Raw genomic sequence first — 27,423 nt, 5'->3', positions numbered from 1 at the left:
GTACAGAGCCAAAGTGAAATCACGCGTAACATCGAAGGTGGCTGGTAAGTTATTTAATTGTTTGAAGTTCAAGACCTTTTTCAGGTCAATGCATTTAGTGTCAGTACATGTGATAAAGTCGTCTGTTCCCATGCTAGATTTGAAATCGAACAGAATTACGTATGCTATCGATATTAGTTACTTTCGATATTTAGTTTACTTAGGCGTATTTAAAAGCGGCTTTTTGAAATTTAATTGAAAGGACGAGTAACCGAACGTGGAGTATGGGCTGGACTCCTAGAATCGAGGACTCGTTTGCTGCCATCGATTGCACACACAAGTAATACCTTACGTAAACATGGACATTAAAAAGAGGTGTTTATATCTTTTGGGAGTGTGCCTTCTCATATATGTAGACAAGTTACACGGTCAAAGTGGAGGTGGAGGCGGCGGTAGCCCCAGCGGTGGAGGTGGTGGTGGCGGCGACGGCGGTGGAGGAGGGGGAAATAGTAAGTGCATGAAAAATGACCAATTTGTGATAGCATCGAACCACAAGAATCAATAATATTGTTTGCACTGGCGTAGATTTTTTTTTAATACGGGGAGGGGGGGGGGGTGGAAAAACGTATAGTGAATCCAGCATATTTTGACGATAGAATACGTTTATGGTATAAATGCCATATTGAATCTAATATGGTGAAATATTGTTCAAAAGTGCAACAAATTCGCACGAAGAGCGCGAAAATGGCCACTTTGTGAAGGCTAAAATGGCAAAATATGACATTAATTTAATCAGAAACCCACATTAGCATATAGCATTTGAACAGTATTACTTATTTTTGGCAAGGCCAATGATTTAACAACTACAACCGGTCCCGACACAGTTAAATTTCTTTTTTCCCAACTCGATAAAAGTTTTCTTATCAAAAGAAAAGAAGTGCATTATCATAATTATCATTTACCATTTGAGCAAGGTTTGTACTAAAAGAAATGCCCAGTAAATCAAAACCGCCATCGAAATTCCATTTTATTCTTAAATTTTTACTAATTATAGTATTTCTGAATTCCTGAGACCCAATTCATACTGCTACTATTGAAGAAATTTAATTTTGAACTATTTTTGCTGGATTTTTTTGCGTTTGGACACAAAAAGGCTGGATCCGTTTTATCAATATTAATTTACAAACCAGACATATCATGAAATGATTGCAGTGTTTTAAAGGCACTTTCCAATGATTTTTCTGTACCATTGAGCAATTTTGAAATTTATTTATGGAAATTCCTGTTATATCTTATCTCATCATTGAAGCTAATACCTCAGCACATAAAACAAATACATATGGCCAGAGAGGATCGGCTTGTCTAAAACTACGCTGAATTTGGAAAGGTGTACATATAATATTTCCATTTATGATTACAGAAGAAGATGCGTTTTTGTACAAGGTCCCAAACCATCTGCAAATATCTGTTCCGAAATTAAATGCTCTTAAGGTTGGTCTGAACCCTGGAATTATGGAAATTTTCGGGCCTCATAACTGCTAAATTGTTGGTCTAAAGTATATAAAAGTATACATATTTAGAAGGGCAAAGACTCATGCAATGGCAAAGTTCATCTGTGAGGTCAAATTTGGGCCAAAATGCTCATTTTTGGCCCAAAATCCCAAAAGACGGTTTTTTGGCCCACTTTTTTTTCGGGCAACGTAAAAAAAAAAAATTCTTGAATCCAAATTTTTTTTTATTAATTTTTAAAAGTAGAACTGTTTTTTGAATTTTTTGAATTTCGACCAACTTCGAAGAGAAATTTGCACCAAAATTGTCAACAAATGTGGAATTTTCAAAAATCATAAAAAGCCAGATTTTCGCATTTGAAATTTCAAATATTTTTGGTGAAGTTGGTCAAAATTCAAAAAAAAAAAAAACGGTCCCTAGATATTTTTTTTTTTTTTTTATAAAATTAATAAAAAACAAAATTGTCCCACTTTCTTTTATGTTGCACGAAAAAAAAAGTGGGCCAAAAATCGTTTTTGACATTTTGGACATATCATGAAAAATGATCATTTTAAAGGCACTTTCAAATTTTTCCTCCATTAAAGATGGACTTATCAAGTCTTTGAAATTCTAAATATGTATACTTTTATATACTTTACACCAACAATTTAGCAGTTATGAGGCCCGAAAGTTTCCATAATTCCAGGGTTCAGACCAACCTTAAGGTTTTGAGTATAAAACCATGCGAGACCGTGTCAAAAGCTTTTTCAAAAGCCCGGGAATTTATTTAATATCTGCATAGCTTAACAAATCCTAGATAAGGCGAATATTTTTGCTTATTATTGGGTAAAGTTTGCCAAAGAATATTAAAGCGTCCAGATTGCAGTAAGTGACAACTGTTCATATGTCATCGGTGAAGATTTCGTTTCCTTCTGAACATTATCAATGCATGCGTGTAATAATTGTATTGTGTTCTTTGCATATTTGCTGTGTTTTATCTATAACCTAATCAACCTCTATAGTATTCGTGCTACCATCGCATTCTGCTGTATGTTCCCACTGCTTGTTTTTTGTTTTACTTTTTCTTTTCATTTTTGCCTGCTTGTTGTAATATTAATTTTGTAATTGCTAGTTTGTTAAATTCAATCATGTGTGTGTTGCGGCGCTGCCAGCATCATGATAATATTATATAGGCCTAAATTACTGTGCTCTTGAACTTTTTTCTAGTTCTGTACCAATAATTCATTTCATCCATTGTGGAGGGCTTAGGAAAACACTGTTTCATTGCCAATTTAGAAATTATATAGAATTTACTACCAAACCACAGACCAGTGAAACACAGCCAGCTTGATAACCCTAGAAATATGGACACTTTTGGGCTCCATAACTGCTAAATATTTGGTCTAAATTTTTTATATTTAGAATGGCAAAGACTTGATGAATTCATATGTGGGGTCGAATTTGGGCAAAAATGATTATTTTCTGGAGAAAATCCTCAAAGCTTTTTTTTGGGGGGGGGGGGCAATATTTGTTATTAATTTTAAAAAACTAGATAAAAATATTTAGGACCCTTTTTGTATTTTTTTTTAAAATTTTGATCAACTGCATCATATATATTTTTAATTTGGGCGAAAATATATGATTTTTTTTAATTGAGCATTTTTCAGCCATATTTGGTGCAAATTTCTCAAAATTGGTCAAAATTTAAAAAATAACAAAACGGATCCTAGATATTTTTATCTAGTTTTTAAAAATTAATGAAAAAAAAAAAATTAAGCTTTTACTCAAGAATGTTTTTGTTACGTGGTCCGAAAAAATTCGTTAACACAATTCTGTCAAAATAACCAAAATGCAGGTGAACTGACCAATGTTGCACTGAGCCCGCCCTGATATGCACCCAGTACCCACACTATGACCTACTTGTTTAGTACGTTTTCAAATGTTATCATCGTTTGTAGATAGCCAATTTGCACTTGTCTGGTCCTTTTGTGTTCTCGGCATGTTTCCCTCTTTACATTGTAGTCTTTTTTAGGTATTTTTATCGCCTGGGCGCTCTTCTTGTTCTGTGCTGTTCTTGAACCTCCTTTTATGTTTCCTCCTTCTCAACCAACAATTCCTTTTACCTATATGTGATGCGATCAAGCAAAATCAGTCGGAACTCGGTAATATTGATTTTGAGATATAGCCATACAAAGAAAATATTTTCGTTTGTTTCCTCTTGTTTTGGAAACTCTTTAATTGCTCATATCTTTGGAACTAGTTGTTCAATTTCAAAGGGGTTTTCTGCAGAAGTCAGATGTGTAAATGTAAAGGTGGTGACCTGTGATACTACAACATCCGTTTCACAGGTCAATGAACTTTTGCCGCCACAACATCAGTAGGGCTGATGATGCGTTCAGGATTGGACGTGAAAATTTCCCACTCAAAAATAGTAAGTCCAGTTGACTAGATTATAGTTTAATATTAATACTGTTTACTACCTGGATGAATGATAATCTTCACAAACGTATGTTTTTTACTATCCTTTAAGAAACTGAAAATTTAATATTTCCGAGTTCCGACTGATTTTGCTTGATCGCATCATATATAGGTACCCCACTACCCACCTTTTGGAACTACTAACCTTACCTTGTCGATGTCAGATGCCGAATTATTGCTTCCTTCAAACCGAAAGTAAACAACGGTTCTACCAAGATCATTTTCATTTGTAACGTCTTCTCTTTGGTGTGTTAGTCCCATTACATGTCTTCATTGTGTTGAGAACTTACTGGCATCCCCATAATTCACATCTCCTAATTCAATGGTTTTGTCTAGTCTATTATTTTGCTTTGGAACACCATATTTTCTATAGTTTTTCGTATCCTGTGTGTCAGTCGTTCCCATTCTTTTTGATTTTTATCGACTATACATAAGTCATGTGTTCCGCACAATATAGAATGACATTATTCATTTGAAATTTAGCAACCCAAGTGGACTACTTACTTTGGATTGCTGTTAACATACTTAACATGGTTGTCTATGGATGAGATTGTTGGATTTTTGACTACTAAAATTAGCCATGATGTGATGCATTTGTGTATTCCATTCGTATGTAACCTGGGTTTCCTTATTTATCAAAATTCAACTATGACATAGTCTAATATGTCAAGTTAGCTCAATCGATAAGGCGTTCAACTATGGTGCGAGAGGTTGCGAGTTCGAACCCTGGTGGTGCCTAGTATGCTCTCGTGGAAAAATTGAGTTAGCTTGAAATTCCCTTGGACAAGGAACTCACTGCTAATTTGTCTCGTTGTAACCCGTACGAAACTCGGGGAGCTGATCCTGGTTGCGATGGTTATTTGTGGAATGTCTAGGGTGTGCGCTCTTGAAGCAGCAAAGTCCCTGAATTGTTGTTTAATGGTTTATGGAATGATGTGGGGCCATAGTGGTCAGCGACAACCTGTAAAGTGTGCTGAGGCTTGTGGATCAACGTCTAGGCGTTGTGCCTGTGAAGCGCACTATAAATCACTGCGCTTTTTTTTTTTTTTTTTTTTTAATATCAATCGTGTGTGTTGCGGTGCTGCCAGCATCATATTACTGTGGTCTTGACCGCCTTTCAGGTTCTCAACCAATAATTCATTTCATCCATTGTGGAGGGCTTAGTAAAACACTGCTTTATTGCAAATTTGGGAGAAAATTAGATTTTAGTACCAAACCAGAGACCAGTGAAACACAGTCAATGCAAGCTCTAATAGTTTACTATAAAAAAGAATTCGTTAACACAATTCTCTCAAAATAACCAAAATACAGGTAAGGCAACGTTGCACTGAGCCTTCGATATGCACCCAGTACCCACACTTACCTACTTGTTGAGTGCATTTTCAAATGTTAACATCTTTTGTAGCTAGTCTATTTTAACTTGTCTGGTCCTTTCGTGTTTTCGGGATTTTCTGCATTTTTGTATTCTTCTTTTCGGTGTTTTGTTCCTTGGGCACTCTTCTTGTTTTGTGCTGCTCTTGACCTACTTTTACGTTTCCTCCTTCTCAGCCAACAATACCTTTTACCTATACTAACATTACTTTGGCAGTTGCCAAATTATTGTTTCCTTCAAACCGAAAGTAAACAACGTTTCTACCAAGATCATTCTCATTGTAATGTCTTCTTTTTGGTGTATTAGTCCCATTGTATGTATTTATTGTGTTGAGAACTTTGCCATCCCCCAATTCACATCCCCTAATTCAATGGTTTTGTCTAGTGTATTATTTTGCTTTGGAACACCATATTTTCTATATTTTTCGTATCCAGTTTCGGTCCCATTCTAGTTGATTTTTGTCGATTATATATATATATAGGTCGTGTGTCTCCCCGTCAGTCCGAAACACCGTCAGTCCGAATCTTTTAGGGTTATAGGGTTAGGGTTAGGTTTAGGGTTAGGGATAGGGTTAGGGTTAGCTTTAGGGTTAGGGTTAGGGTTAGGGTTAGCGTTAGGTAAGCTTAACATTCGGACTAGCGGTGGTTCGGACTGATGGGGTTTCGGACTGATGGGGTGTATGGGTCGTATGTTCCGCACTATAACGAATACCATTATTCGTTTTTAATTGTCCTTGTGCCATTATCGTCACCCTGCTACGATAATTACTCATTTTCAGCCGAATTGGGGGTTTTTTTTTGGCCTAAATTATGTCTGTTATCATTATCATGTGCACCTGCTGTAATAATGCCATTGACATTGACCAATCATAAAGGAGATTTTGGGGTGAGTTTGCTATTTTGACAGGTGACAAATGGTGAGGTAGGCATTTTAACACAATAATTTATGCCTAACTCAGCTGTTTGTATGACGCTTTTGGTCTGATATTTGCCTAAGTCACAGGCGAAAGTCATTGAAAGTCATATGCATCAGTCATTGAATCACCCTTATCGTTTCTGATAAATCTTTGTAATTCATCTCATTATCATTTGTTCTTGTCCAAAGATTAGTGAATACATTGTACTTTTGTACTTTTTCTCAAAATGACACGAATGGCAATTATCGTAGCAGGGTGAAGATATGTGTTTTTGCACATCGCGAATGGCAAGTGGCAAAAATAAAACCGGGTTTTAATCATTATAATACAAAGTTTATAATCATCACAGATTCGCCATGCAGTATGCGACAGTCACGACCATATAATGCGGGTTACTATATTCTTCCTCTTCTGTAATCCAGTTGCAGTCCCCTATGGTTCAAGGGGTTTTGTGTCTTTGCACATTTTGTGCCTGCTTATCTTAAGTGCCAGCTTCTTACAGACTTCTGCAAGTTCCTATTCTTCCATATCTTCTATGTTAGGTAAGAACACACTTCAAAGAGTCTCTTAAAACTCTTGCCAATAGAGACAATTTAACATTATTTACGCTTTAAAAAATTGTGATATTGCTAACAGCTTAATTTATGTGCTATGCTAAGTGTTGCGTAAAAATCTTCTGTGAAACTACGTAACGTCATTGGGCGGGAAAAACCTCATAATACAGTCAACATTAATGGGTAAATTTTCTTGGGTAAATTTTCTGGACACGTGACCAATGCGTATCAATGTGAGTGTAACTTCGAGCCTGATCCCTGACCGCCGGCGGCGGTGACCTCGCTATTCAAATCTTAGTCATTTTGATTTAGAACGGTATTCTTGGTCGCAATTTCGATAGAAATTCGTGCATAGCAAGTTTATTGAACATTCAGCAATCTTAATTTCTGCACAATATAATATCATCAAAACGTAATTTAAAAAATATCTACCTACGGAAAAATATTTATCTACGGAAACTCTTACCATAACATTATTAACTTGCGACAAGTAACTTATTTTGCATCAAAGGAGAAATTCTCGTATTCAAATACATTGGTAGACTGTGCTCGGGGTCACATTCTATAATGCTAATATGTCTGCGCCCATGGGTGTCAAGTGTCCAGAAAATGTTCCCGAGAAAATTTACCCATTGTTGTTATATGTAATTCCAAAGGTCAAAATAATGCAAAACCTTTATGTTTCATTTTGGTCAAATTCTTTGTGTGTGTGTCAACATGAAGAAAATATCCCAGCACACGCTGTTTACCTTTTAACACTAGAACTATACAAAAGGGAAGGGGGGGGGGTAATATTGGTGATAAAATTTTACCCCAGCACCTTACCCGGGGTAGGACCGGCCATTAAAGATGACCACGGGGGGGAGGTGGTGAGGCCATAATGATTTTCATTACGCTCTTGTGAAATTATTTCAAGAGCTACTGAATTATTACTTGTTAGTTATGTGTTAACAGTCATTTCCTTTTATATCTAGGAGAAAATTCGGTGAAAATCGCATTTTTGTAGAATTTTTAGTCGAAAATCAATCAATCAATACTTTTGTACATAGCCAGAATTTCCCAAAATTGCATGGGCGCCCTCACATTATGACGTCATAGCGATATTATGTGGGGAATGTTTGTACTCTTTATGATACATGTATCACTGGATAGAGGAGACCCATAGCTATATATTAGTACCAATTAGGGGGTGTAACAACCCCCATCTTCGTAGTTCGTGTAACAAAATACGGCTCAGTAGTTCTAGGGTTAACTGTAGAATAACCATAACCAACACCATTTTATATGTAAATTCTGCCCATTTTAACATTGTTTTTTTTTTTTGGGCCCACTTTTTATGATATGAATGATGTCTTGCATTTGACCTTTGGAATTACATAATACATGTATGAGCTTTTCCCACCAAGAATATGAAAACATTCTGTATTCTTATGAAAAGTTAAAAAATTAATGCGCATACCACGCATACTGTTTATAGTTTATTCCCATCGTTGATCTTTTGTCATTTGAAATGACTCATTTCTCAAAGTTAATCCCGCTAATCTGTAACTAACTACTCTTTTTGATTAGAATCCTGGCAATTCCATGAAGCATCATGAAGCATCGAGGTTTTAACTTTGGTAACCTGTGTGTTTTCAATAGGGGAGTATGGATTTCAAACGGAACAGCCCACTGTTATGACAACGTTCTGTCTGTCCTTGGATATTTAATCACTGAACTTCATAAGCATAATCAAATGTCTGTATTAAAGCGATGTGGCGTTACATAATTTATATTGTTTACTCCAGTTATGCTCGTTCCGTGACATTGGCACGAACGTAATATAACTAAACTAGTGAATGTATCGATGAATAGTAAAGACTCCGTAACTTATGATAAATTTCGACTATCCACAGTCTAGAGGTTTTGCGTCGTCAGTTTATACAGGAGTTCAACAAAATTGACATGTAGCGAGCTATTGTTTTAAAGCCATATTAAAGGCACGATATCCATTACATTTAAGTTTTGCTATTCTTTATGCGAATAACATTAGTAATAACAAGATAAGTAATAACTGTCATAAAATGGTTCTGTCCGAAACAAGGTCAAGGTAAAGTGAAAGAAATCCCACTGGCTATTTTAGCCGTTTAACGTGGAGTTCTATGGGGAACTTAATGTGTGAATTATGGCATTGCGTCAAAATTACTCATAGTTGACCTGACAAACACAACGAATTTCACAGGTTCCATATAAGTTGCAAATATGCAAAAATAAATCAAGTTTGAAAAAAAAAAAAAAAAAACACCATAAAACAGTGTCATATTCTAAGATCGCACATTATGGCTTTAATTGTATAAATAAATCATAAGTATTATTATTATTATTATTATTATTATTATTATTATTATTATTATTATTATTATTATTATTATTATTATTATTTGTGTTATTATTATATTATTATTATTATTATTATTATTATTATTATTATTATTATTATTATTAGTATTATTATTATTATTATTATTATTATTATTATTATTATTATTATTATTATAAACCTGCAAAATATGGTACCCATAGGTCCAAATACAGTAAATCTTATTAACAGTGTGCTGTCCAAGTGATCAACCGGATTCATCATGTTTACAAATTTCTTTTATTTACACACTTTCTACTCTGACCAACAAAATAAGAACATAGAGGGAGTGTGGTGAGTGGTCATGTATACCTGCCAACAGAGTAGTCAAACTAGCCATTGTCACGATGCACTCAACTGGGGTGAGCAAAGAGCTTTTAAATAGAAATAGAGTCGCAATAGATTATATAATCTTTTGTTCGTTTGATGCCGATTAGAAGTTGCGACAGGCTATTCATAAAAGTGGTACCATTGTTTCGAATAAAGGAGTTCCGCCATTAAATTGGTCACTGATCCGGCATCATATTAACGCTCTACATGACAGCGAGTATCAATAAGTGACCACACTACAGTCATGTGTAAGGGCAGTCATGTGTAAAGTGGTACCATTGTACGCACGTATCCCAAATGTGTGCTTGTGTGGGTCTGAATTCTATAAGGAGTCTTTAGCTGTCGATGCAATCATCTTTACCACCCACCTGACGTTAGGCGTTTCATTTAAATAAATTGAATGCTCTTCCTGATCGATTACACATTAGAATGTATGAAGGCTGCCATGTCCAGTCCATATATCTATATTACACTATAATGGTAATTGCTATACGTATACATGTAAGTATAAGTATAGGCCTATAAAGGTTGTTTTTAAGAAATTTCCATTTTATTTTATTTTAAGAAGGAGATTGGTATGGAAATAGTGGCGTACCCAAGGGGGGGAGGGGGGTTGGGAATTGGTCAGATTCACCCCTGTGAGAAGTCTTGGGAGGGAGGGAGGAGGGAGGAAGAGGGAGGAGGGGATATGGAGATTGAGAGAGGGCTGGAGGAAGGGAGAAATGAAAATATATAATAAAGACAAGTAGATAAATAGAAATATAAGGAAAATGATGGGAATGAGAGAGGGAGGGTGAGAGGGGACAATGAGAGGGAGGGAGTGATAAAGTGTAGGCCTAGGAAAGAATAAGTACAGAGAAGGGAAAAGAAAGGAATGATGAATACGTTTAATAATAATTATTAGGCCTATATAATAACTAAACACATAACAGCACTGGGCAGCCATTCGATGATGTCAATGCCTTTATTCTTTACGCAATTAAAACGCCCAGTCAGATGTATTTTACACCTACCAAACACAAGTCACCCAATTTCGAAAACTGGACGTTGAATGTACACTCTCATGAATATTGATTGGCAACATTTTCCAATATGTCAGCGCTCTAATCGGAAACAATAGAACAATAGACCCTGCAGAGCGTTGGGGTTAAGTACCTCAAAATATGCGCATTCATTACATTCTGTAAACGATTTATACCTTTCTTTACAGATCCCTGTGATTCTAACCCATGTCAAAACGGAGGCACATGTCGAGTGGTAAATGGCAATTGGGATTGTGACTGTAAACCTGGATGGAAAGGGGCCCGTTGCGATATGCAAGACAGTAAGTAATAATTATTTCTTAGCTACATTATTTAGAAACAAACCAAAAAATACAGACACACCTGCTAAAATACTATACTACCATAATGAAAATATTTGATCCATAATATAATGAGTCTGACAATATTCACAAAATGTTTTGATAAACAAAATCATAACATATGCCACAAAGTGTCTCAGAAGCAATACCTTTATTCGATCCCTCAATAACGTTACCGCTGCCTTGAAAACGACTATCGTTTTCACCTCATGACTTGTCCATGAGGTTCTCAATCTACCACTGAAGTGACCAAAGAGTAAAGTAAAGTAAAGGTAAAGGAGACGATCCTGTATAAACAGTGATCGGAGTGCCCATCTCTTTCATTGGCGATTGGGCCAGACTCCTCCATGTAATGCTATAGGGGATCGCTACACCTCCTCTACAGCGAGTCTGTTACCTTCCCAGCATTTAAGAATGCCGGTACCCATTTAAACACCTGGGTGGAGAGGAGTAATCGAGATAAAGTGCCTTACTCAAGGGCACAACACGATGGCGTCGCCGGGGCTCGAACCCGCAACCTTCCGATTATGAGTCAGTGCCCGTTCCGCTAGGCCAACGTGCTCCCCTAAGAGACAGGTTGACATATACAGCTTATTTAAAACTACTATACTGACAGTCTCACTGCATGGGATATTCTGCAAGCGGTACTTGACCAAATGAGCTAACGTCGATTCAAAATGTGCGCTTAAATTTATACGAGTATAAGGCACTTGTATATATATTTGAAATTTAATGTATGACAAAAATTGAATGTCCGACATGATTTATTCTCCTATGACAGATCCTTGTCATCCCAACCCGTGTAAAACTAAGGACAGTGTAGTATCAGGTGGAACATGGAGTTGTGCCTTTATTAATGGTTGGCAGTGTTCATATGACAATGATCCACAAAATACATACCTTTACAAGAGCAGCAAAAACCATGTATGGCAAGATGACAAAGATAATCAGAAGACGAACACGTGTAGCATCCCAGCAAACACAAAACGTTTTCCCCATCATTCGCATTTGGTTGTAAAAGATTGTCAGAAAACGTTTAAATGTCGGGTTATATAAAGAGTACATTAATGGTATAAAATGTTTTCATAACATAAAATATAATTTTTTTGGTAATTTACTGCACAGCAAACACAAATGTTTTACAGAAAACATTTAAATGTCGGGTTATATAAAGGGTATAAAAACGTTTTAATAACATTCCAAAAACATTTTGAAAACTTGGTACAAATCATTCTAAACAGAATGTTATTTTGGGGTTGAAAAATATTTTGCAAAAAAGTTTGCCCAAAATATTTACAATAACGTTTTTAAAATGTTTTCACGACCTTTATATAACCCGACATTTAAATGTTATTGAAACGTTTTGTAAAAAAACATTTTACGAACAGTTTTGTGTTTGCTGGGTGCAAATATTTTAACATAATGTTATTTAAGTGTTGACAAAATATTTGGCCAAAAATGCTTGCAAAAATAGTTTACAATGACATTTCGAAAACATGTTAATGTTATTAGAACGTTTTTTACCTAAACAAAACCCAAAATATAACGTATCTAAAACGTTTTAAAAACGTTTTTGTGTTTCCTGGGATATAATGTGTATGCGTGGGAATTGGTGCTTAGTATTTGAAGAGCTTGTTTCCAAACCATGTTAAGTCCACAACCCAATGTTACTCATTTACTTGTGTGATACAATCACAATTACATTGACAAGTTTGACATTAGCAACAATGAGTTGTACCATCAACAAGCCATTATTTACCACAACAATGCTGCATAACAATATGCAGACTATTGTTCTCATTTGGGAACCAAAGGCTCCCCACATCATATTTTTAATGTGTATCCACCCAATGTTTGCTTTCTAATGTGCACCCAACTGAAATTACAATATCGCACAGGTAAATCAGATACATGTGTTTGTGGACTTAACATGGTTTGGAAACAAGCTCTTTATTTAGCTAAAAGTACTCATTGTTTCGCTCATCAGTTTTACTTCATAAGTGTATCCTTTTTTTTTTTTTTTTTTTTTGCTGTGTGGTTAAATCCAGTGATTTTCTTTCATGACGTATTCCGTAGCAACACATAAAGCAATTGAAATAATGTATCTACGTTAGATGAATGCAAAATAGAAATATATAGTGCTTTTTCTCGAGCTTAATATATTCGGGCTGAAATATTTTCGGTGTATTTAATTGAATCATACACGAGCACTCAACCACTCTTACATCCTTGCCATAAACATGATAAAGCAGAGTCTCCATAGATCATTTTATTACATTGTATTTTATTTCACGTTCACAACATTCTGCAAACGTTTTATACGGTACCGTTCTTTGCAGATCCCTGTGATTCTAACCCCTGTCAAAACGGAGGCACATGTCGAGTGGTAAATGGCAATTGGGATTGTGACTGTAAACCTGGATGGAAAGGGGCCCGTTGCGATATGCGTGATGGTAAGTAATAATCATATCTTATCATTATAGGAAACAAACCAAAACATCGATTACTAGAACGGACCCCCTCAACTTGCCAGAAACGTAATCCTGAAATGGTGCAAATGTTTAACTGTGTGATCATAAAATAATGAGTCTGACAATATGACACAAACTTTCTCCGAAGCAAACCTTTATGCCCTCCATAAAGTTTTGTAACTGAAATGTTATGTATGACAGGAATTGGATGTCTTATTCTCCTATGACAGATCCTTGTAATCCCAACCCGTGTAAAAATGGAGGACAGTGTAGTTCATCAAGTGGAGCATGGGATTGTAACTGTGTTAATGGTTGGCAGGGAAGTACATGCGAGGATCGTAAGTGATAAATATCTTTTGCAACCATAATGGGCTGAAATACCACTAACTACAATGGCGCGAAATACCGCTAACCTTAGGGTTAGGGTTTTTGGTTTAGGGTTAGGGTTAGGTTTAATGTATTAGGGACCATTGTGGTTGCAGGTTGTAAAAAATAAATACGCGTCCAGAACTGACTCTCCAAAAGAATTTATAAATCCTTTACTTGACCACTAGTACCCCACTAGCGGCGTTTCGGACTAATGACTATTTACTTAATATTTGTTTTTGGCCAGTGACCATCACTAAATATCATTTATGCACTTAACTGAAATAGACTAAGATTATGTGAGTAGAATATTTCTATTCAGCCAATTTTGTGATTTCAAACGTTTTCATCTTTAAATCAATTTTCCCACTCCACAACTTCGATTTAATGGTTTATGTACGATTTTGTTCTTCACAGATCCCTGTCAACCTAACCCATGTCAAAATGGAGGCAATTGTCGAGTACAAAATGGCGCTTGGAGTTGTGACTGTACAAATGGATGGTTAGGAGCCCGTTGCGATATGCCTGATGGTAAGTATTCAAATCTTTCTTTCTTTCCTTCCTTCCTTCCTTCCTTCTTTCTTTCTTTCTTTCTTTCTTTCTTTCTTTTCTTTCTTTCTTTCTTTCTTTCTTTCTTTCTTTCTTTCTTTCTTTCTTTCTTTCTTTCTTTTTCTTTCTTTCTTCTTTCTTTCTTTCTTTCTTTCTTTCTTTCCTTCTTTCTTTCTTTCTTTCTTTCTTTCTTTCTTTCTTTCTTTCTTTCTTTCTTTCTTTCTTTCTTTCTTTCTTTTCATGTATAACAGATATTGAATGTCATGATTTATTCACCTATGACAGATCCCTGTGATCCCAACCCGTGTAAAAACGGAGGACAGTGTAGTTCATCAAGTGGAGCATGGGATTGTAACTGTATTAATGGTTGGCAGGGAAGTACATGCGAGGATCGTAAGTGATAGCCTAAATATCTTTTGCAACCATAATGGGCCGCAATACCAATAACCATAATGGGCGCGAAATACCGCTAAAATCATGACGGGTTATGATTAGGGTTATGATTAGGGTTAGGTCTAGCGCACAGTGTCATCGCCCCGATATCTTCATGGCAGATATCGCCATGATTGTAGATCGAATCCACAGCCACGCATGGCCATTTTGTTCCGACCTGTTTAATAGTTTTGAGACGCATAATGGGCCAAAGGGACATCCGACTAAGGCTATTGAAAATAGCCTGGTGACTGACCTCTATAGATGTCAGTGAGCATGGTACATCTGCTTTTAGACTGCCTCCACCAGTGGCCTACGCTGAGCTATAGTAACGTGTATTTTCCTTCACCCGAGTGTTTACGAATGAGGGCAGCTGTCATTTCTTTTTGTTCTGCACATATACAATTTTTGTCAGTTTTTGAGTTCAAAACGCACGGTTCTTTGTCAATACGCAAGCTAACGACTATCATATTCCTTCAACACATATATTCAAGTGCAAGACTTGAAATTGGCTTCTTTAGAAACAAAAAATTACGGGAGATATTAATCACTTTCTACCCTGGTATCCAAAGATTTATAGCGTGACTATCAAATCGTGCATATTGATGCCGGGTATTGATCCCGGGTATTGACTTAGTTTTCTTGCCTGTACAAAATAATTATTTCCCAGTCGTCGTCGCTGTGTAGCGTATTGGGGCTAATTATGGTTGCAAAAAAAAAATGCGCGTCCGGGACTGAATCTCTAAAAGAATTAAAAAACCTTAAGTTATTTTTGGCTAGCGATCATCAGCAAGTATTGATTTCTGTGCTTAATTGAAATACACTATAGGATTAGGTTAATGAGCAGAACATTTCTACAGACACTTTTATGATTTCAAGGCTTTCATATGAAACCTTTAAGTAAATTTCCCCACTCCACAGCTTTCTAATTTAATGGCTTGTGTACGATTTTATTCTTCACAGATCCCTGTCAACCTAACCCTTGTCAAAACGGAGGCAATTGTCGAGTTCAAAATGGCGCTTGGAGTTGTGACTGTACAAATGGATGGTTAGGGGCCCGTTGCGATATGCCTGATGGTAAGTATTCAAATCTATATATCTAAATCTTTCTTTCTTTCTTTCTTTCTTTCTTTCTTTCTTTCTTTCTTTCTTTCTTTCTTTCTTTCTTTCTTTCTTTCTTTCTTTCTTTCTTTCTTTCTTTCTTAAATATGAAATGATCCGTCCTTGGCGGGGATTTTAAACTGCATTTCATCACCCGTGTTACACGTAGACAATAGAATGATGAAAGTTTAAAACACAATACAACATAACATCGATTTTTAAGCGGCCTTAATCCACCCGATTGGGCAGTACGTCACAACACACGCCCGTTTGGTGCAACGGGGACCCAGTCATGACCGTCTAAATTCTGACCATCATTCACCGATTTGCCTATAACCGAAATTGAATTCCATGATTTATTTTCCTATGACAGATCCTTGCGATCCCAACCCGTGTAAAAACGGAGGACAGTGTAGTTCATCAAGTGGAGCATGGGATTGTAACTGTATTAATGGTTGGCTGGGAAATACATGCGAGGATCGTAAGTGATAAATGTCAGTTCTTATGATACTTTTGCAACCTTTTACAACCAATACCACTACCATAATTGGCCGCAATTCAATACATCTACCCGTAGGGTTATATAATAGGGAGAACCACGGTTGGTGCTGGTTGGAGTTGGTTCACTATTTTTAAATTGAGTAAATACCATATAAATTTATGTCAATATCAATAGCTTTATTTCAAGATCATATATGAATTGTAAAGAGGTATTCGTCAAGGTAGTCATTATAAGCATTATTATTTATTATGACATTAAAAATAATTAAAATATCAAAGGTTTCATATTCAATGATGAACCAGAATTGCAAATTAAATCAAAATTGTAAAAGTGTTATCACTAGAGTTTCAACTGCCACTTTACTTTTCAAATCCCATTGAATTCTGTGCAAAAGATGTTGTTTTAGAATTGTGTGTGTGTCATTATTACTTGGTCGATTTCAGATCTAAAGTGATGTATGCATAAAGGATAATTCACACCTTCTGTAGATAACATAAAATGTGAAATCGACCAGCTTTTTGAAGGTGTTTTTATTGTAAATATATCTGTCCAAATTTAACCATGCACGTGTATGCAGTGGGCGGGCAGCAGTGTCATGTTCACCCACACAGCTATGCTAACCGCAAGACTTGCTGGGTAGTGCTTAAATCATCCTCTGTGTTTGCCTGATACTATTTTCTAAATTGTATACAATTTTTGGTTTACAACCTGTAGATGAATGCGCTTCTGTCTTAGAGTGTTTACTGAAACTTTTAAAACGTGGTCAAATTTTGTTCAACTGGATCATTTGCACACTGACACAGAAGATGCACAACATGTTAATCTACAAATAAAGTAAACATCTAGTGAAACTTTATTGATTTATTCAAACATAATATCAGGAAGTAACTTAGAAGTTAGATAGCTGTAAAATACCACATATCACACAGGATATAGCATTTTCCCTCACTTTATTTCCCCTAACAGATCCATGTGATTCGAATCCATGTGCTAATGGAGCGCAGTGTGATTTGAGTAACGGGGGATGGTTGTGCACTTGTACCAGTGGATGGCAAGGAGCAAGATGCGATGTGTGTAAGTTATCCTACTTGAAAGCCGTGCACTCCCTATATGGAAGATATGACCTTATTCTCCCACACAGGGACTGTGAATAACAAAATGGGGTTACCTGAATATAGATGACTCCATTTGAAATGTATACTTTTTGTGTGGGAGATTTAGGAAATGTCTTCCATATGGGGTGTATGGATTTCAACTGAATAGCCCATTTCAAAAATAATGAAATAAATGAAATGTTGTGTATAGCGAGGATGAAAAATAGGTAAATTTTTGAAGATCACTTTCATGGTTGAAGTTCCTAAAACTTTCGAATAAACAAATATTTGCAGTAGACGATCTTTAGCTTGATATAAATCAAAAAAATTAATATTATCTCCTTTAATTGTATTTTGGAGTAAAAACTGTTGCATTCAGGTGTCAGTTATTGGAATATAAATAATAACTCCAACATTAGCGTTTGTTTAGATACTACATTTTTACCGTTTTAACTCTTCCAAAGTATGTACTTAATTCCTATCGTAATTAGCAAAGCAAATAATGTGGTTTTATTTAGGAATGCAGATTTAGTAAACTGCATTTCTCACACATTATAATTATGACCAATATTTCGTTACAGCTACTACGTCTTCAAATCCATGCAGTCCAAATCCTTGTTCAAACAGTGGTCAATGCAGTACGTTGAGTAACGGAGACTATTTGTGTACCTGTACTGTTAGCTGGACTGGTGATACATGTCAAACACGTGAGTATTTCCCGGTTCGGGGTTCGAATCCCTGCAGCGCCAAAGTATTGTGCATTCGGACATGGCGTTTTCCTCGCCATTGTCACCACGCCTAGGTGTAATGGAAATTTGTTAGGGCATATGCGTAATTACAATCAACGTAGAGAAGGTGGGCTAAAGTTGCGCCATTGTTGTAGATTCAACCCAGGATTTGCAGATTGATCTTTAAGCGGGAGGTTTGGCGCCAACCCGTCGGCGCTACCTTAATAGATAACTACTGTACTCTAAATTCCAAGAGGTTTTAAAATAAAACCTTATGAGCTGTGATAAGGGACCAATCAGGTATTAACCCTTGACCATTAAAACAATGAAATGAGCCAACTCTGTACTTAACTCGAGTTATCACCTGTTTTAATTTCTAAACTTTTTTTTTTTTATTTAGTTTGGAATTTGGCGTTACTTTCGTTAAGCTTGTTAGGTATATAATTTTGATTTTGATTGTAACAATGTATAGTAGTTACAACGCGAGTACCACCTCGTTAATGGTACAGCAATAGTTGACATACATAATAATATAAAGGCTCTATCATCAAACATATTTTCAGCTGTTACTGATCCATGCAATCCAAACCCGTGTGAGAATGGCGGAGACTGTTACCCAAATAACGAAGACTTCATTTGCAATTGCCCTACATCATGGACCGGGAATATATGTCACATATGTGAGTTTAGACATTTACTATCAAATCATTCAGTTAAAGTTTGAAAAACCTGACTCTAAATGCGCCGTTTGACAGATTTTTTGTTTTGGGAATTTTCTATTCGCAATATGTTTGCAAAAATTGTATAAGATTTTGCACAGATTTTGCAAGCTTTCAGTGATTGCAGGAAAACAATTTTAGACCATTTTGGCAAGCTCGTAGAATATGTGTTTTTTTTCGTTGCCTAAACTGAGTTTAAGTTTAAGAACTTTTGAGAGAACTACTCCAATACATATCTTCGATTGGAGGCTTGAATATTTAATTATTTTTGTGGATAAATAAGAACTTATATTTTGATTCTATATGTTCATAGGCTGGTTAGCAATATTCAAATCAATTATCTCAAACAGGTGTGAGGTAAATGGACTTTGTCGTCATTTTCTTTGCTTATCTATCCCTTACAGCCTCAGATCCATCGGGGGATGTATGTGATCCAGACCCCTGCTATAACGAAGGGACATGTTATGAAGATATTAACGGCGAATGGGCATGCGATTGTGACTACGGATGGATTGGAGACACGTGTCAAACCGGTAAGCTAATACTTGTGTTTACTTTTATAACATAAGAAGGGCTATCACGGTAGAGAATATAAAAAAGAAAACATAACTCGGCGATAAGAAGAAATTAGTGCACCAAATATTGTTTACTCATCGACGAATTTCAACCGTGATATTATTTGAAGACCTGAGGGCAGTCCAATTGGCCCCTCAACATGTATACACTAAAGTTGCGTATAATTTCGTATAGTTTGGTAATGTTTTATACATGTTCAGGCGCCAAAACAAATCTTTCTTAACCTTTCATGATTTCTTTTACCCTGAAATATGAATTAAACATTATAAAACCCTAAGAAACGATACGTAACTTTAGTTCAGGTTTTCATTTGAAGAGTATTGGCATTAATCATGTTAACGTTTAAAAAATACTTTATTACTTTAGTTGACCCGTGTGAATCTGACCCGTGCTTAAATGAAGCAGAATGCCAGCCTAATAGTGGGACTTCGTACACGTGTATTTGTGAACCTGGATTTTCGGGAACACGCTGCCAAAATGGTAAGTAAATAGTACATAAAATTCATCTTTGATTTCTCGGCAAATTTGTCGTGTTAGAACATGGAAGAAATACATAAACATTATCTTATTATTGCAGTTGAGAAGAATGTCAATTTATCAATTCTGACCATCGCATTATCGATTTTACTATAAGTTTTCCTCACAACTTAAGAATTAATATACAAACTTGATATTTACGGTGTTCCTCAGAGGTGGATTATTGCAGTGACGAACCTTGTTCACCAAACGGCGATTGCATTAATTATGACGACGGGTTCGAATGTGATTGTTTTGAAGGCTGGACTGGCATGGATTGTACAGGTATAATACAAAATTATTATTTATTATTTTAAAATATTTTTTTTTCTTCATATTTTATTTGATTAATATTTCATAATATATTTTTTATAAGTGGATAGGGCTTTAAAACAATAAGAACATAACTAAGTCATGAGTCCTGAATATTTATTTTCCAGTGGAAGATGGCAACAATGGAAATGGTGTTAACGGTGATGGCGACACAGTCGCACAAACGGGGGACAACACAGGTAAGAATAATGAGGCAACTGAGAGTTTAAACAGTTTATTTCCTCAAGAAATGCTTGTTCTTTTTGTTACGTTAATCCCGTAACACTACCAAAGATTAAAATAGCACAATGCATAATTCGACTGGCAGGCAACCCAAGCATCACACGTGAGGCGACTGCGCAATGATCCGAAAACGCCGGGAATCGGTGGCCGGGCGCTGACAATCCTAGCTGTAATCCTCGTGGTGTGCTATCCGGGATTTGTTCTTATGTTAACCGGACGTAGCCCTACCACAGGGCCTGTTTTCTTTTTCTTTTTTTACATGCTATACCCCGAGAAGAACTGCTAAACCAACTAACCGCTGGCCCCACTAACCGCTGGCCCCGGGGACAGCGGTCACTGGGTTGTGAGCGGTCACTTGGTTTTTAGCAGTTCTCAGGATATAGCATGGTGTCTCGGAGTATATAGTGTGGAAAAAAAGGCCCTGTGGTAGGGCTAACCGGACGGGTCCGTGGTTTAAAACCCAACCGGAGAAAACAAGTTTTCTGTTTCTCTTCCTTACTTCCTCCCCTTTTCGCCAAATAGCACGTGGGCGCTATAGGGTTAAAACTGACAGTTACGGTTTCAATTTTAACAGTGGGATTTGGGACGTTTAGCTTCATTAAATTAAGACAAATTGTGTACAATCAAAAACTTACTGACTATTCATAGTTTGTCCTGAGGAAAGCTGTACCATGTTTACAATATTTTACTTGCCCGACGGTTAACCCGTTGAAATCATGTCACCAAAGTTAATAAGTTTCATTTGATCTTTTGCCAGCGCTCATGATTGGAGGAGTGGTGGCTGGAGTAATCATACTCATAATTGTTCTTGTGGTCGTGATTGGGTGCCTCGTATTACGAAGCAGAAGGTATGAAGATTGAATAATTACCCTGTAAATCTCTAGTTTAGCAATTTTTTAATCTAAACTCCTCAACAAACGTTTGAACAGTTCTTTCAACCATCTATATCTCAGATTATTTGTGACATGTTTAGATCGTGTTGAATACCAATGGATAGCTACTTTATTCCTCTTTACAATGACACCACATTTGAAACAATCCCCTTTTTCATGCCTGAGTACACGTATTGTGCATGTAGTGGGGTCTCAAACCGAATGTGCCAAATTGACCATTATTCTGTGTAGCAAGCTGCAATTCCATATGTCCACAATCTGGGACCTAATGCAATCCTCCAAGATGACTAAGCTCGCCCCTACAGAGCCAGGGTAGTCAACGACTACCTACAGCACATAGGAGTAGAGAAAATAGGAATGGCCTGCAATCAGCCCAGACCTCAACCCGATTGAACCAGCTTAGTCGTGCTGAACGGAATGCCATCCCACAGCAACGTCTGACCAGGTTAGTTAGCAGCATGAGGAGGAGGTGCCTGGCTGTTGTGGCTGCGTATGTTTTTTTCCATCCACTATTGAGGTTAGTGACTAGTGTTGTTTGAGCACAGAATAATGGTCAACTTTTCTCATTCTGTTTGAGACCCCACTACATTCACAAGACGTGTACTCAGCTGTGAAAAATGTGATTGTGTCAAATGTGGTGTCATTGTAAAGGGAATTAACGTAGCTATCCATTGATATGAAACACAATATGAACATGTCACAAATAATCTGAGATATAGATGCTTGGAAAAACTTTCCAAACTTTTGTTGAGGAGTTTACATGTTCCTTTCCAGAAAAATGTTTCGTAATATTGAAACCTATTAATATCCTAAACATCACAAATCCAAAATAAAATCAACACCGTCTGTTTGGTTTACAAGTTATCCCACTTTGAATTTGTATCAAAACGAATCCTAAACACTAATATCCGTCCAAAACACTCTAGATGATATCTAGATGATACCGTTTATCTAAGCGACTGACATTATGTAAATATAAGCTAAACATGGTGTTTAAGATGGGGTTTAAGTGTTTGGGATGCGTTTAGATACAACTTCAAAGTGTGATAACTTGTAAACCAAAGGACGGTGTTGATTTTATTTTGGATTTGTGATGTGTAGGAGAATAGGTTTCAAAATACAAAACCCTTCTGTTAAAAGGTACATGTAGATAATAATAAAAGTTGGCTAAACGCCTAACGTGTTTAAACAGTGTTACAGCTAAGGATTAATAGTATTAATATATGTATTTGAAATACAGACAAAACGTTAATTCTATGTAGCACAATAAACATGATCGTGTTTTAAGGTTATTAATTATTTTAAACTGTTGTGATTTGGTAGTTCACAGCATCTTACGAATGGTAGTGAGCTTTGGCAAAAACTGTGTTGCTCAATTCATAGCGAGTGTGTAGAAGAATTAAAATATCACAGATATACTTTTATAGGTGCTGTGGTTCTTGAGTTACATTGTAAAGAGGGCTGAAACAACAACACTTTTGTAAAACGTACATAACTCATTAACAACAATAAATTAAGCAAGTTTGCAAAGTATATGATTTGCAGGATGAACTGTTGCAAAACATCAAGGTGTTATTTTTTTTTTTTATTTTGATCTAGATAATGAAAATTGATTTTTAGGTTGCTTCGACCAACAATACCTCGTCTACCCTTAAAGGAGTAGAAAACACAAGCCCTTTTCAGACGGACACAATGTTACAATATCAAGCGTTGACAAAGGCAACGGGTGTTTGCAGAAACGTACACGTATTTACTTGGATCAGAAAATATGTTAACTGATCATGCTGACCTTTTCCTATCGATCCTGATGAATCTGTTCAAAATCAGAACCCTCTATAATAACCAGGGCACAAACCCTTTGCTCGCAGAAGTCCAGTTCCTGTGACTGTCCCATGCTAGTGATCATGACGCAAATCCAGTGACCACCGCGCCGTCCAGTTAATGACCTGTTGAGTACTTAAGGGTATATAGGTCATGTATTAAGAGTGGATACGACTTTGGTCACTACAGGCCAAATCTATCTATATATAATGGAATAGGTCTCACACCGCATTGTTTTGTTTTATATTATTATAGATCCAAGCAACCACGTTATCGGGGGCAACAGGGTCATCGTACCAGAGCTCCACCAAATCACAGATCTGACGGTACTTTACCGAAATACGATAAATCTCGCACCAAAAACCACAAAGGGCGTGATAACGAGGCCTTTGGAAATGACACATACGGTGGTATATCTAATATATCCACAGCTTCGAGCGGGAATAAATCGGGAAATCAATATCCTTCGTCAACTCTCGATTCTTCCAGAATTCCTCGCTCTCCGAGAAATCCCCATTCTCCATCCAGCGCGAAGCCACCTCCAAGCCCACGATTTCAATCTGCCGCGAAACCCCCTCCAAGCCCACGCTTTTCATCTAAGCCTCCCATTGATGACACTAAAGGAGCTAATTCACTCTATGTTCCTTCAAATCATATCAATCGTGATGGATCTAATAGTCCACGATATACGCCTAGTCCTAAGACAGATCATCGTCAGACACCGGCGCATGCCAAGAAGCCTAAATCGGATAAAAAGGCACCAACGGAAAAACAAGCTCATCGAAATAAAGAAACCCAAGCTAAACAGAGAAAGTCAAATCCGGCGAAACACACAAACCCAGCTGGTGTGAAACAAAATAGGATAAATCCTGGACAAAATAGAAAGACAGCCCCGGTTCAAAATCAGAAAGCAGTGAAGAAGATACCGCCACGACTACCAAGTATGCCAATGCCAGCAATATATAGTGGCCCTCGCGGCAATACTGAACAGTCATATGAAGAATACTTACAGCCCATGGCTGATACTGGTGGAAGGAGTCAAAACTTTCCAAATCATGTATATGAACAAATTATCGATGATAATCCAGCATCGTATATGGATATGAATGGAGCAGATGACGGTTATATTGAGATGATTCCATAAGTAGAAGAAAATACCCAACCAACGTGCCCGACAGACCAAATTTTTTCATTACTTTTTCAAATTTCATTTATTTTGTTCAGATTTTACAATCTTGTGGTCTTTTTTAGTTTCATTTTATCGTCTTCTAAAGATGCAAATCTCGACCGAACGACCCTACTTGGTAAGTCCACCCGCCCGAAGAACAAGGGTTTGTTTAAATGGAGTGTTCTTTTTTGCCCAGTTTGTAATAAGGAAGCACGTCTCTGTTAAATCTTTGGTTACTTACTTGTTTGTTTGTTTATGGGATACGTTTTTGTGTTTTTGGTGTGCAATTAATATGCCCATTACTTCGTCTGAAATACCATGGATCTTGAAATTTATACAAGCCCCCTGTGAAAAGCAAAATACTTCTTCTGATGACCTTAATAAGGAAGAGGCCTAATATATAGAATACATTCATTATATTACCTCTTCCATAGTGTGTGGGGTGAGTTGGTACGGGCCTGTCTTCTTCCTGTTACACTGATAAATCATGGCCACACAACCAACCACAGACCGCCACGTTATCTCAGCTAAGCACCACGTTCATTTTGGTCCTTTAGACCTCATCGGCACCCCGGTATGTTATGTATCGTTGCATGGTTCTTTCCATCGTACCCCGAACATAAACATATATAGTTCTATTGTAAAAAAAAAAAACAATAGCGCTATGCAAATGATCATTATATTGTTCGATATACTCATGTTAATACATCTCCAGGAAAGAGCCATCGGTATTTATCGGGTCACCGATAGTACTATAGAACCAAAATAAACGTGTTGCCTCAAGAGGATGCAAATAGCGTAAAAATGCATTTTAAAAGTGAGATCCCTATTGTTACTGTTAGGTTTAGAGTTCGTCCACGGCTGATTAGAACAGTTTGGGTACACGGTTTAATCACTTCCTGTATTCGTTTTCGTGGTTTGACCGTTCATAGTAGGGGGAATGTGAGGGGAATGACGGATGTGACAGGGTGTGCATGTGGAGCATGAGATATGTAGGGCTGGAGTGGGGGTGAGTTTATGTGACTGTTATACTTGTGCACAAAGGTAATTGTATACAATAACGATGTATGTTTACATATTCCGGCTTGACCGTATACCTGTGTTAAACTAACACCCTGCTGAAGCAAAATATCATGATTGTGTTTAAATGCTTAGCATAGGTCCTATGCTATAGGATATATTTAAATGTGAAAACGATGAAAATGCATTATAAATAAATATTTGTAAATATATATTTAAATTTTGCAATAATAGACAATAATATTTTAAATAATGTATTTAACGTTGTAAATAAAATTGACTACTAAACTGAAATGTAAATAATTGTGCTGCCTGTTTTGTTTACATCTATAGCATGCAAGCTTAATGTTAAGCATTGCTATTGCATTGTTATGTTAGTCTTGTGAGTATTTAAATCACCCACCAAACTTATCCATTATCTATCCAAAACCCAAAAGGAGATCAAAATAAGGTTCAGTTTGTACTTGGTCGCTTTTGCAGAAGATAGTGCGATCGCTCACTATGCAAGAACGACGTCACTGAACATGCGTGCGAATCGCTTTTCTGTCACCAAAATTCAGCCAAAGGAGCGATTACTGAATAAGGCTTTGGAGTATTATTCCTTACCACACTTTTGCGCTGTGATTGACAGATTTTAGAAAGGATGAATATTTAGGTGCACACTATTTCATCACACCCATATCAATATCAAATGATTGGTCAGTTCAATTTCAAATTGACTTTCAGCGACAAAGGCGCATCAAAAACTTGTTACTGGTCATAGAGATGATCTTTGACAGGAAGCCCATCATCAGCAGTATCAGAAAGTTGACTATTTCAGCAATTTGATGTTCACATACCAGTGTGATAATGTTGTTGAAAAGCCGCTACCATGTGGATGGCCACATAATTATGGTAAAACACAAGATTTTCGTTTAACATTGGGACATCAGGTGCATCTTGAACGATCAAGATTTCATCTTGGATGTCCATGGTGTGGCGTATATAATCTTAGGCAATTTTTGAGCCTCTTGGCCATGCAATCACGCATTTGTACTCTTTTGAATAAATTCGCATTGAGGCTAAATTTTAAAGGCTTAAAAGTAACAAAAATGTACACGCTGTGTGTTGAAATAGATATTTCTCTTTATAAACAAATTATTTACAGGCTTTGAAAAGAACGCTTTCAAAGATTAAATACGTACGTTTTAATTGAGCTGTCGCTACTATAAAGTTTGCAAGTTTTACAGTTTAAAATATGCAAAGACTTAAAAGTTTTACAGTTTAAAACTATTATTTAAAATTGAAAATATTGAGCTCATGGGGTAAAACACGACTTCCTAGCTATATCCACAAGGTACAAATCAATAATATTTTGTAAAACCTCGGTAGTTTCAAGAAAAAAACCCAAATGAGCATAAAAGAATAGTTGCGTGGGGCCATAAATTAACATGATTAACGCTACAGAAATAAATTCGCATTGAGACTAAATTTTACTTATATTATATCTACTAAAATTAAACAAAAATCATAATTGGAGGCTTGGGATCAATTGGATTATCTGAATAATACCGCATTGATATAGGGACTCCTGAAATTATTTAAGAAAACACATTAAGAGAATTAGAGTTGGGTTTTTACATGTTTTATTGTCAAAAGTAACAAAAATGTACACGCTGTGTGTTGAAATAGATATTTCTCTTTATAAACAAATTATTTACAGGCTTTGAAAAGAACGCTTAAGATTAAATACGTACGTTTTAATTGAGCTGTCGCTACTATAAATTATACTAAGTTTGCAAGTTTTACAGTTTAAAATATGCAAAGACAAAAAGTTTTACAGTTTAAAACTATTATTTAAAATTGAAAATGTTGAGCTCATGGGGTAAAACACGACTTCCTAGCTATATCCACAAGGTACAAATCAATAATAGTTTGTAAAACCTCGGTAGTTTCAAGAAAAAAACCCCAAATGAGCATAAAAGAATAGTTGTGTGGGGCCATAAATTAACGCTACAGAAACATAAGGTATCGTGTCAACATAAACTAACATCA

The 27,423-nt window shown here is 36.4% G+C and overlaps 1 protein-coding gene across 3 annotated transcripts; it reads left to right on the top strand.

Annotated features, from left to right (window-relative positions):
- Positions 1–229: 229 nt before the first annotated feature.
- Positions 230–26,185, top strand: LOC140168197 (uncharacterized). Of its 3 annotated transcripts, XM_072191525.1 has the most exons (17): positions 230–488; positions 10,726–10,839; positions 13,218–13,331; positions 13,580–13,687; positions 14,133–14,246; positions 14,550–14,657; positions 15,660–15,773; positions 16,171–16,278; positions 17,266–17,373; positions 17,975–18,100; positions 18,685–18,801; positions 19,245–19,373; positions 19,783–19,896; positions 20,107–20,217; positions 20,373–20,444; positions 21,245–21,335; positions 23,457–26,185. In XM_072191525.1, the coding sequence occupies exons 1-17, from the start codon at positions 338–340 to the stop codon at positions 24,343–24,345; spliced, it is 2,688 nt and encodes an 895-aa protein (XP_072047626.1). In that variant the 5' UTR covers positions 230–337; the 3' UTR covers positions 24,346–26,185. The 3 variants fall into 3 exon arrangements, with proteins under 3 accessions (XP_072047626.1, XP_072047627.1, XP_072047628.1); XM_072191526.1 differs by lacking the exons at positions 13,580–13,687; positions 14,133–14,246; XM_072191527.1 differs by lacking the exons at positions 17,975–18,100; positions 18,685–18,801.
- Positions 26,186–27,423: the final 1,238 nt, after the last annotated feature.

This window comes from Amphiura filiformis, chromosome 13, assembly GCF_039555335.1.
Source record: "Amphiura filiformis chromosome 13, Afil_fr2py, whole genome shotgun sequence".
Taxonomy (NCBI): domain Eukaryota; kingdom Metazoa; phylum Echinodermata; class Ophiuroidea; order Amphilepidida; family Amphiuridae; genus Amphiura; species Amphiura filiformis.
This window is presented reverse-complemented; position numbering and strand designations above follow the sequence as displayed.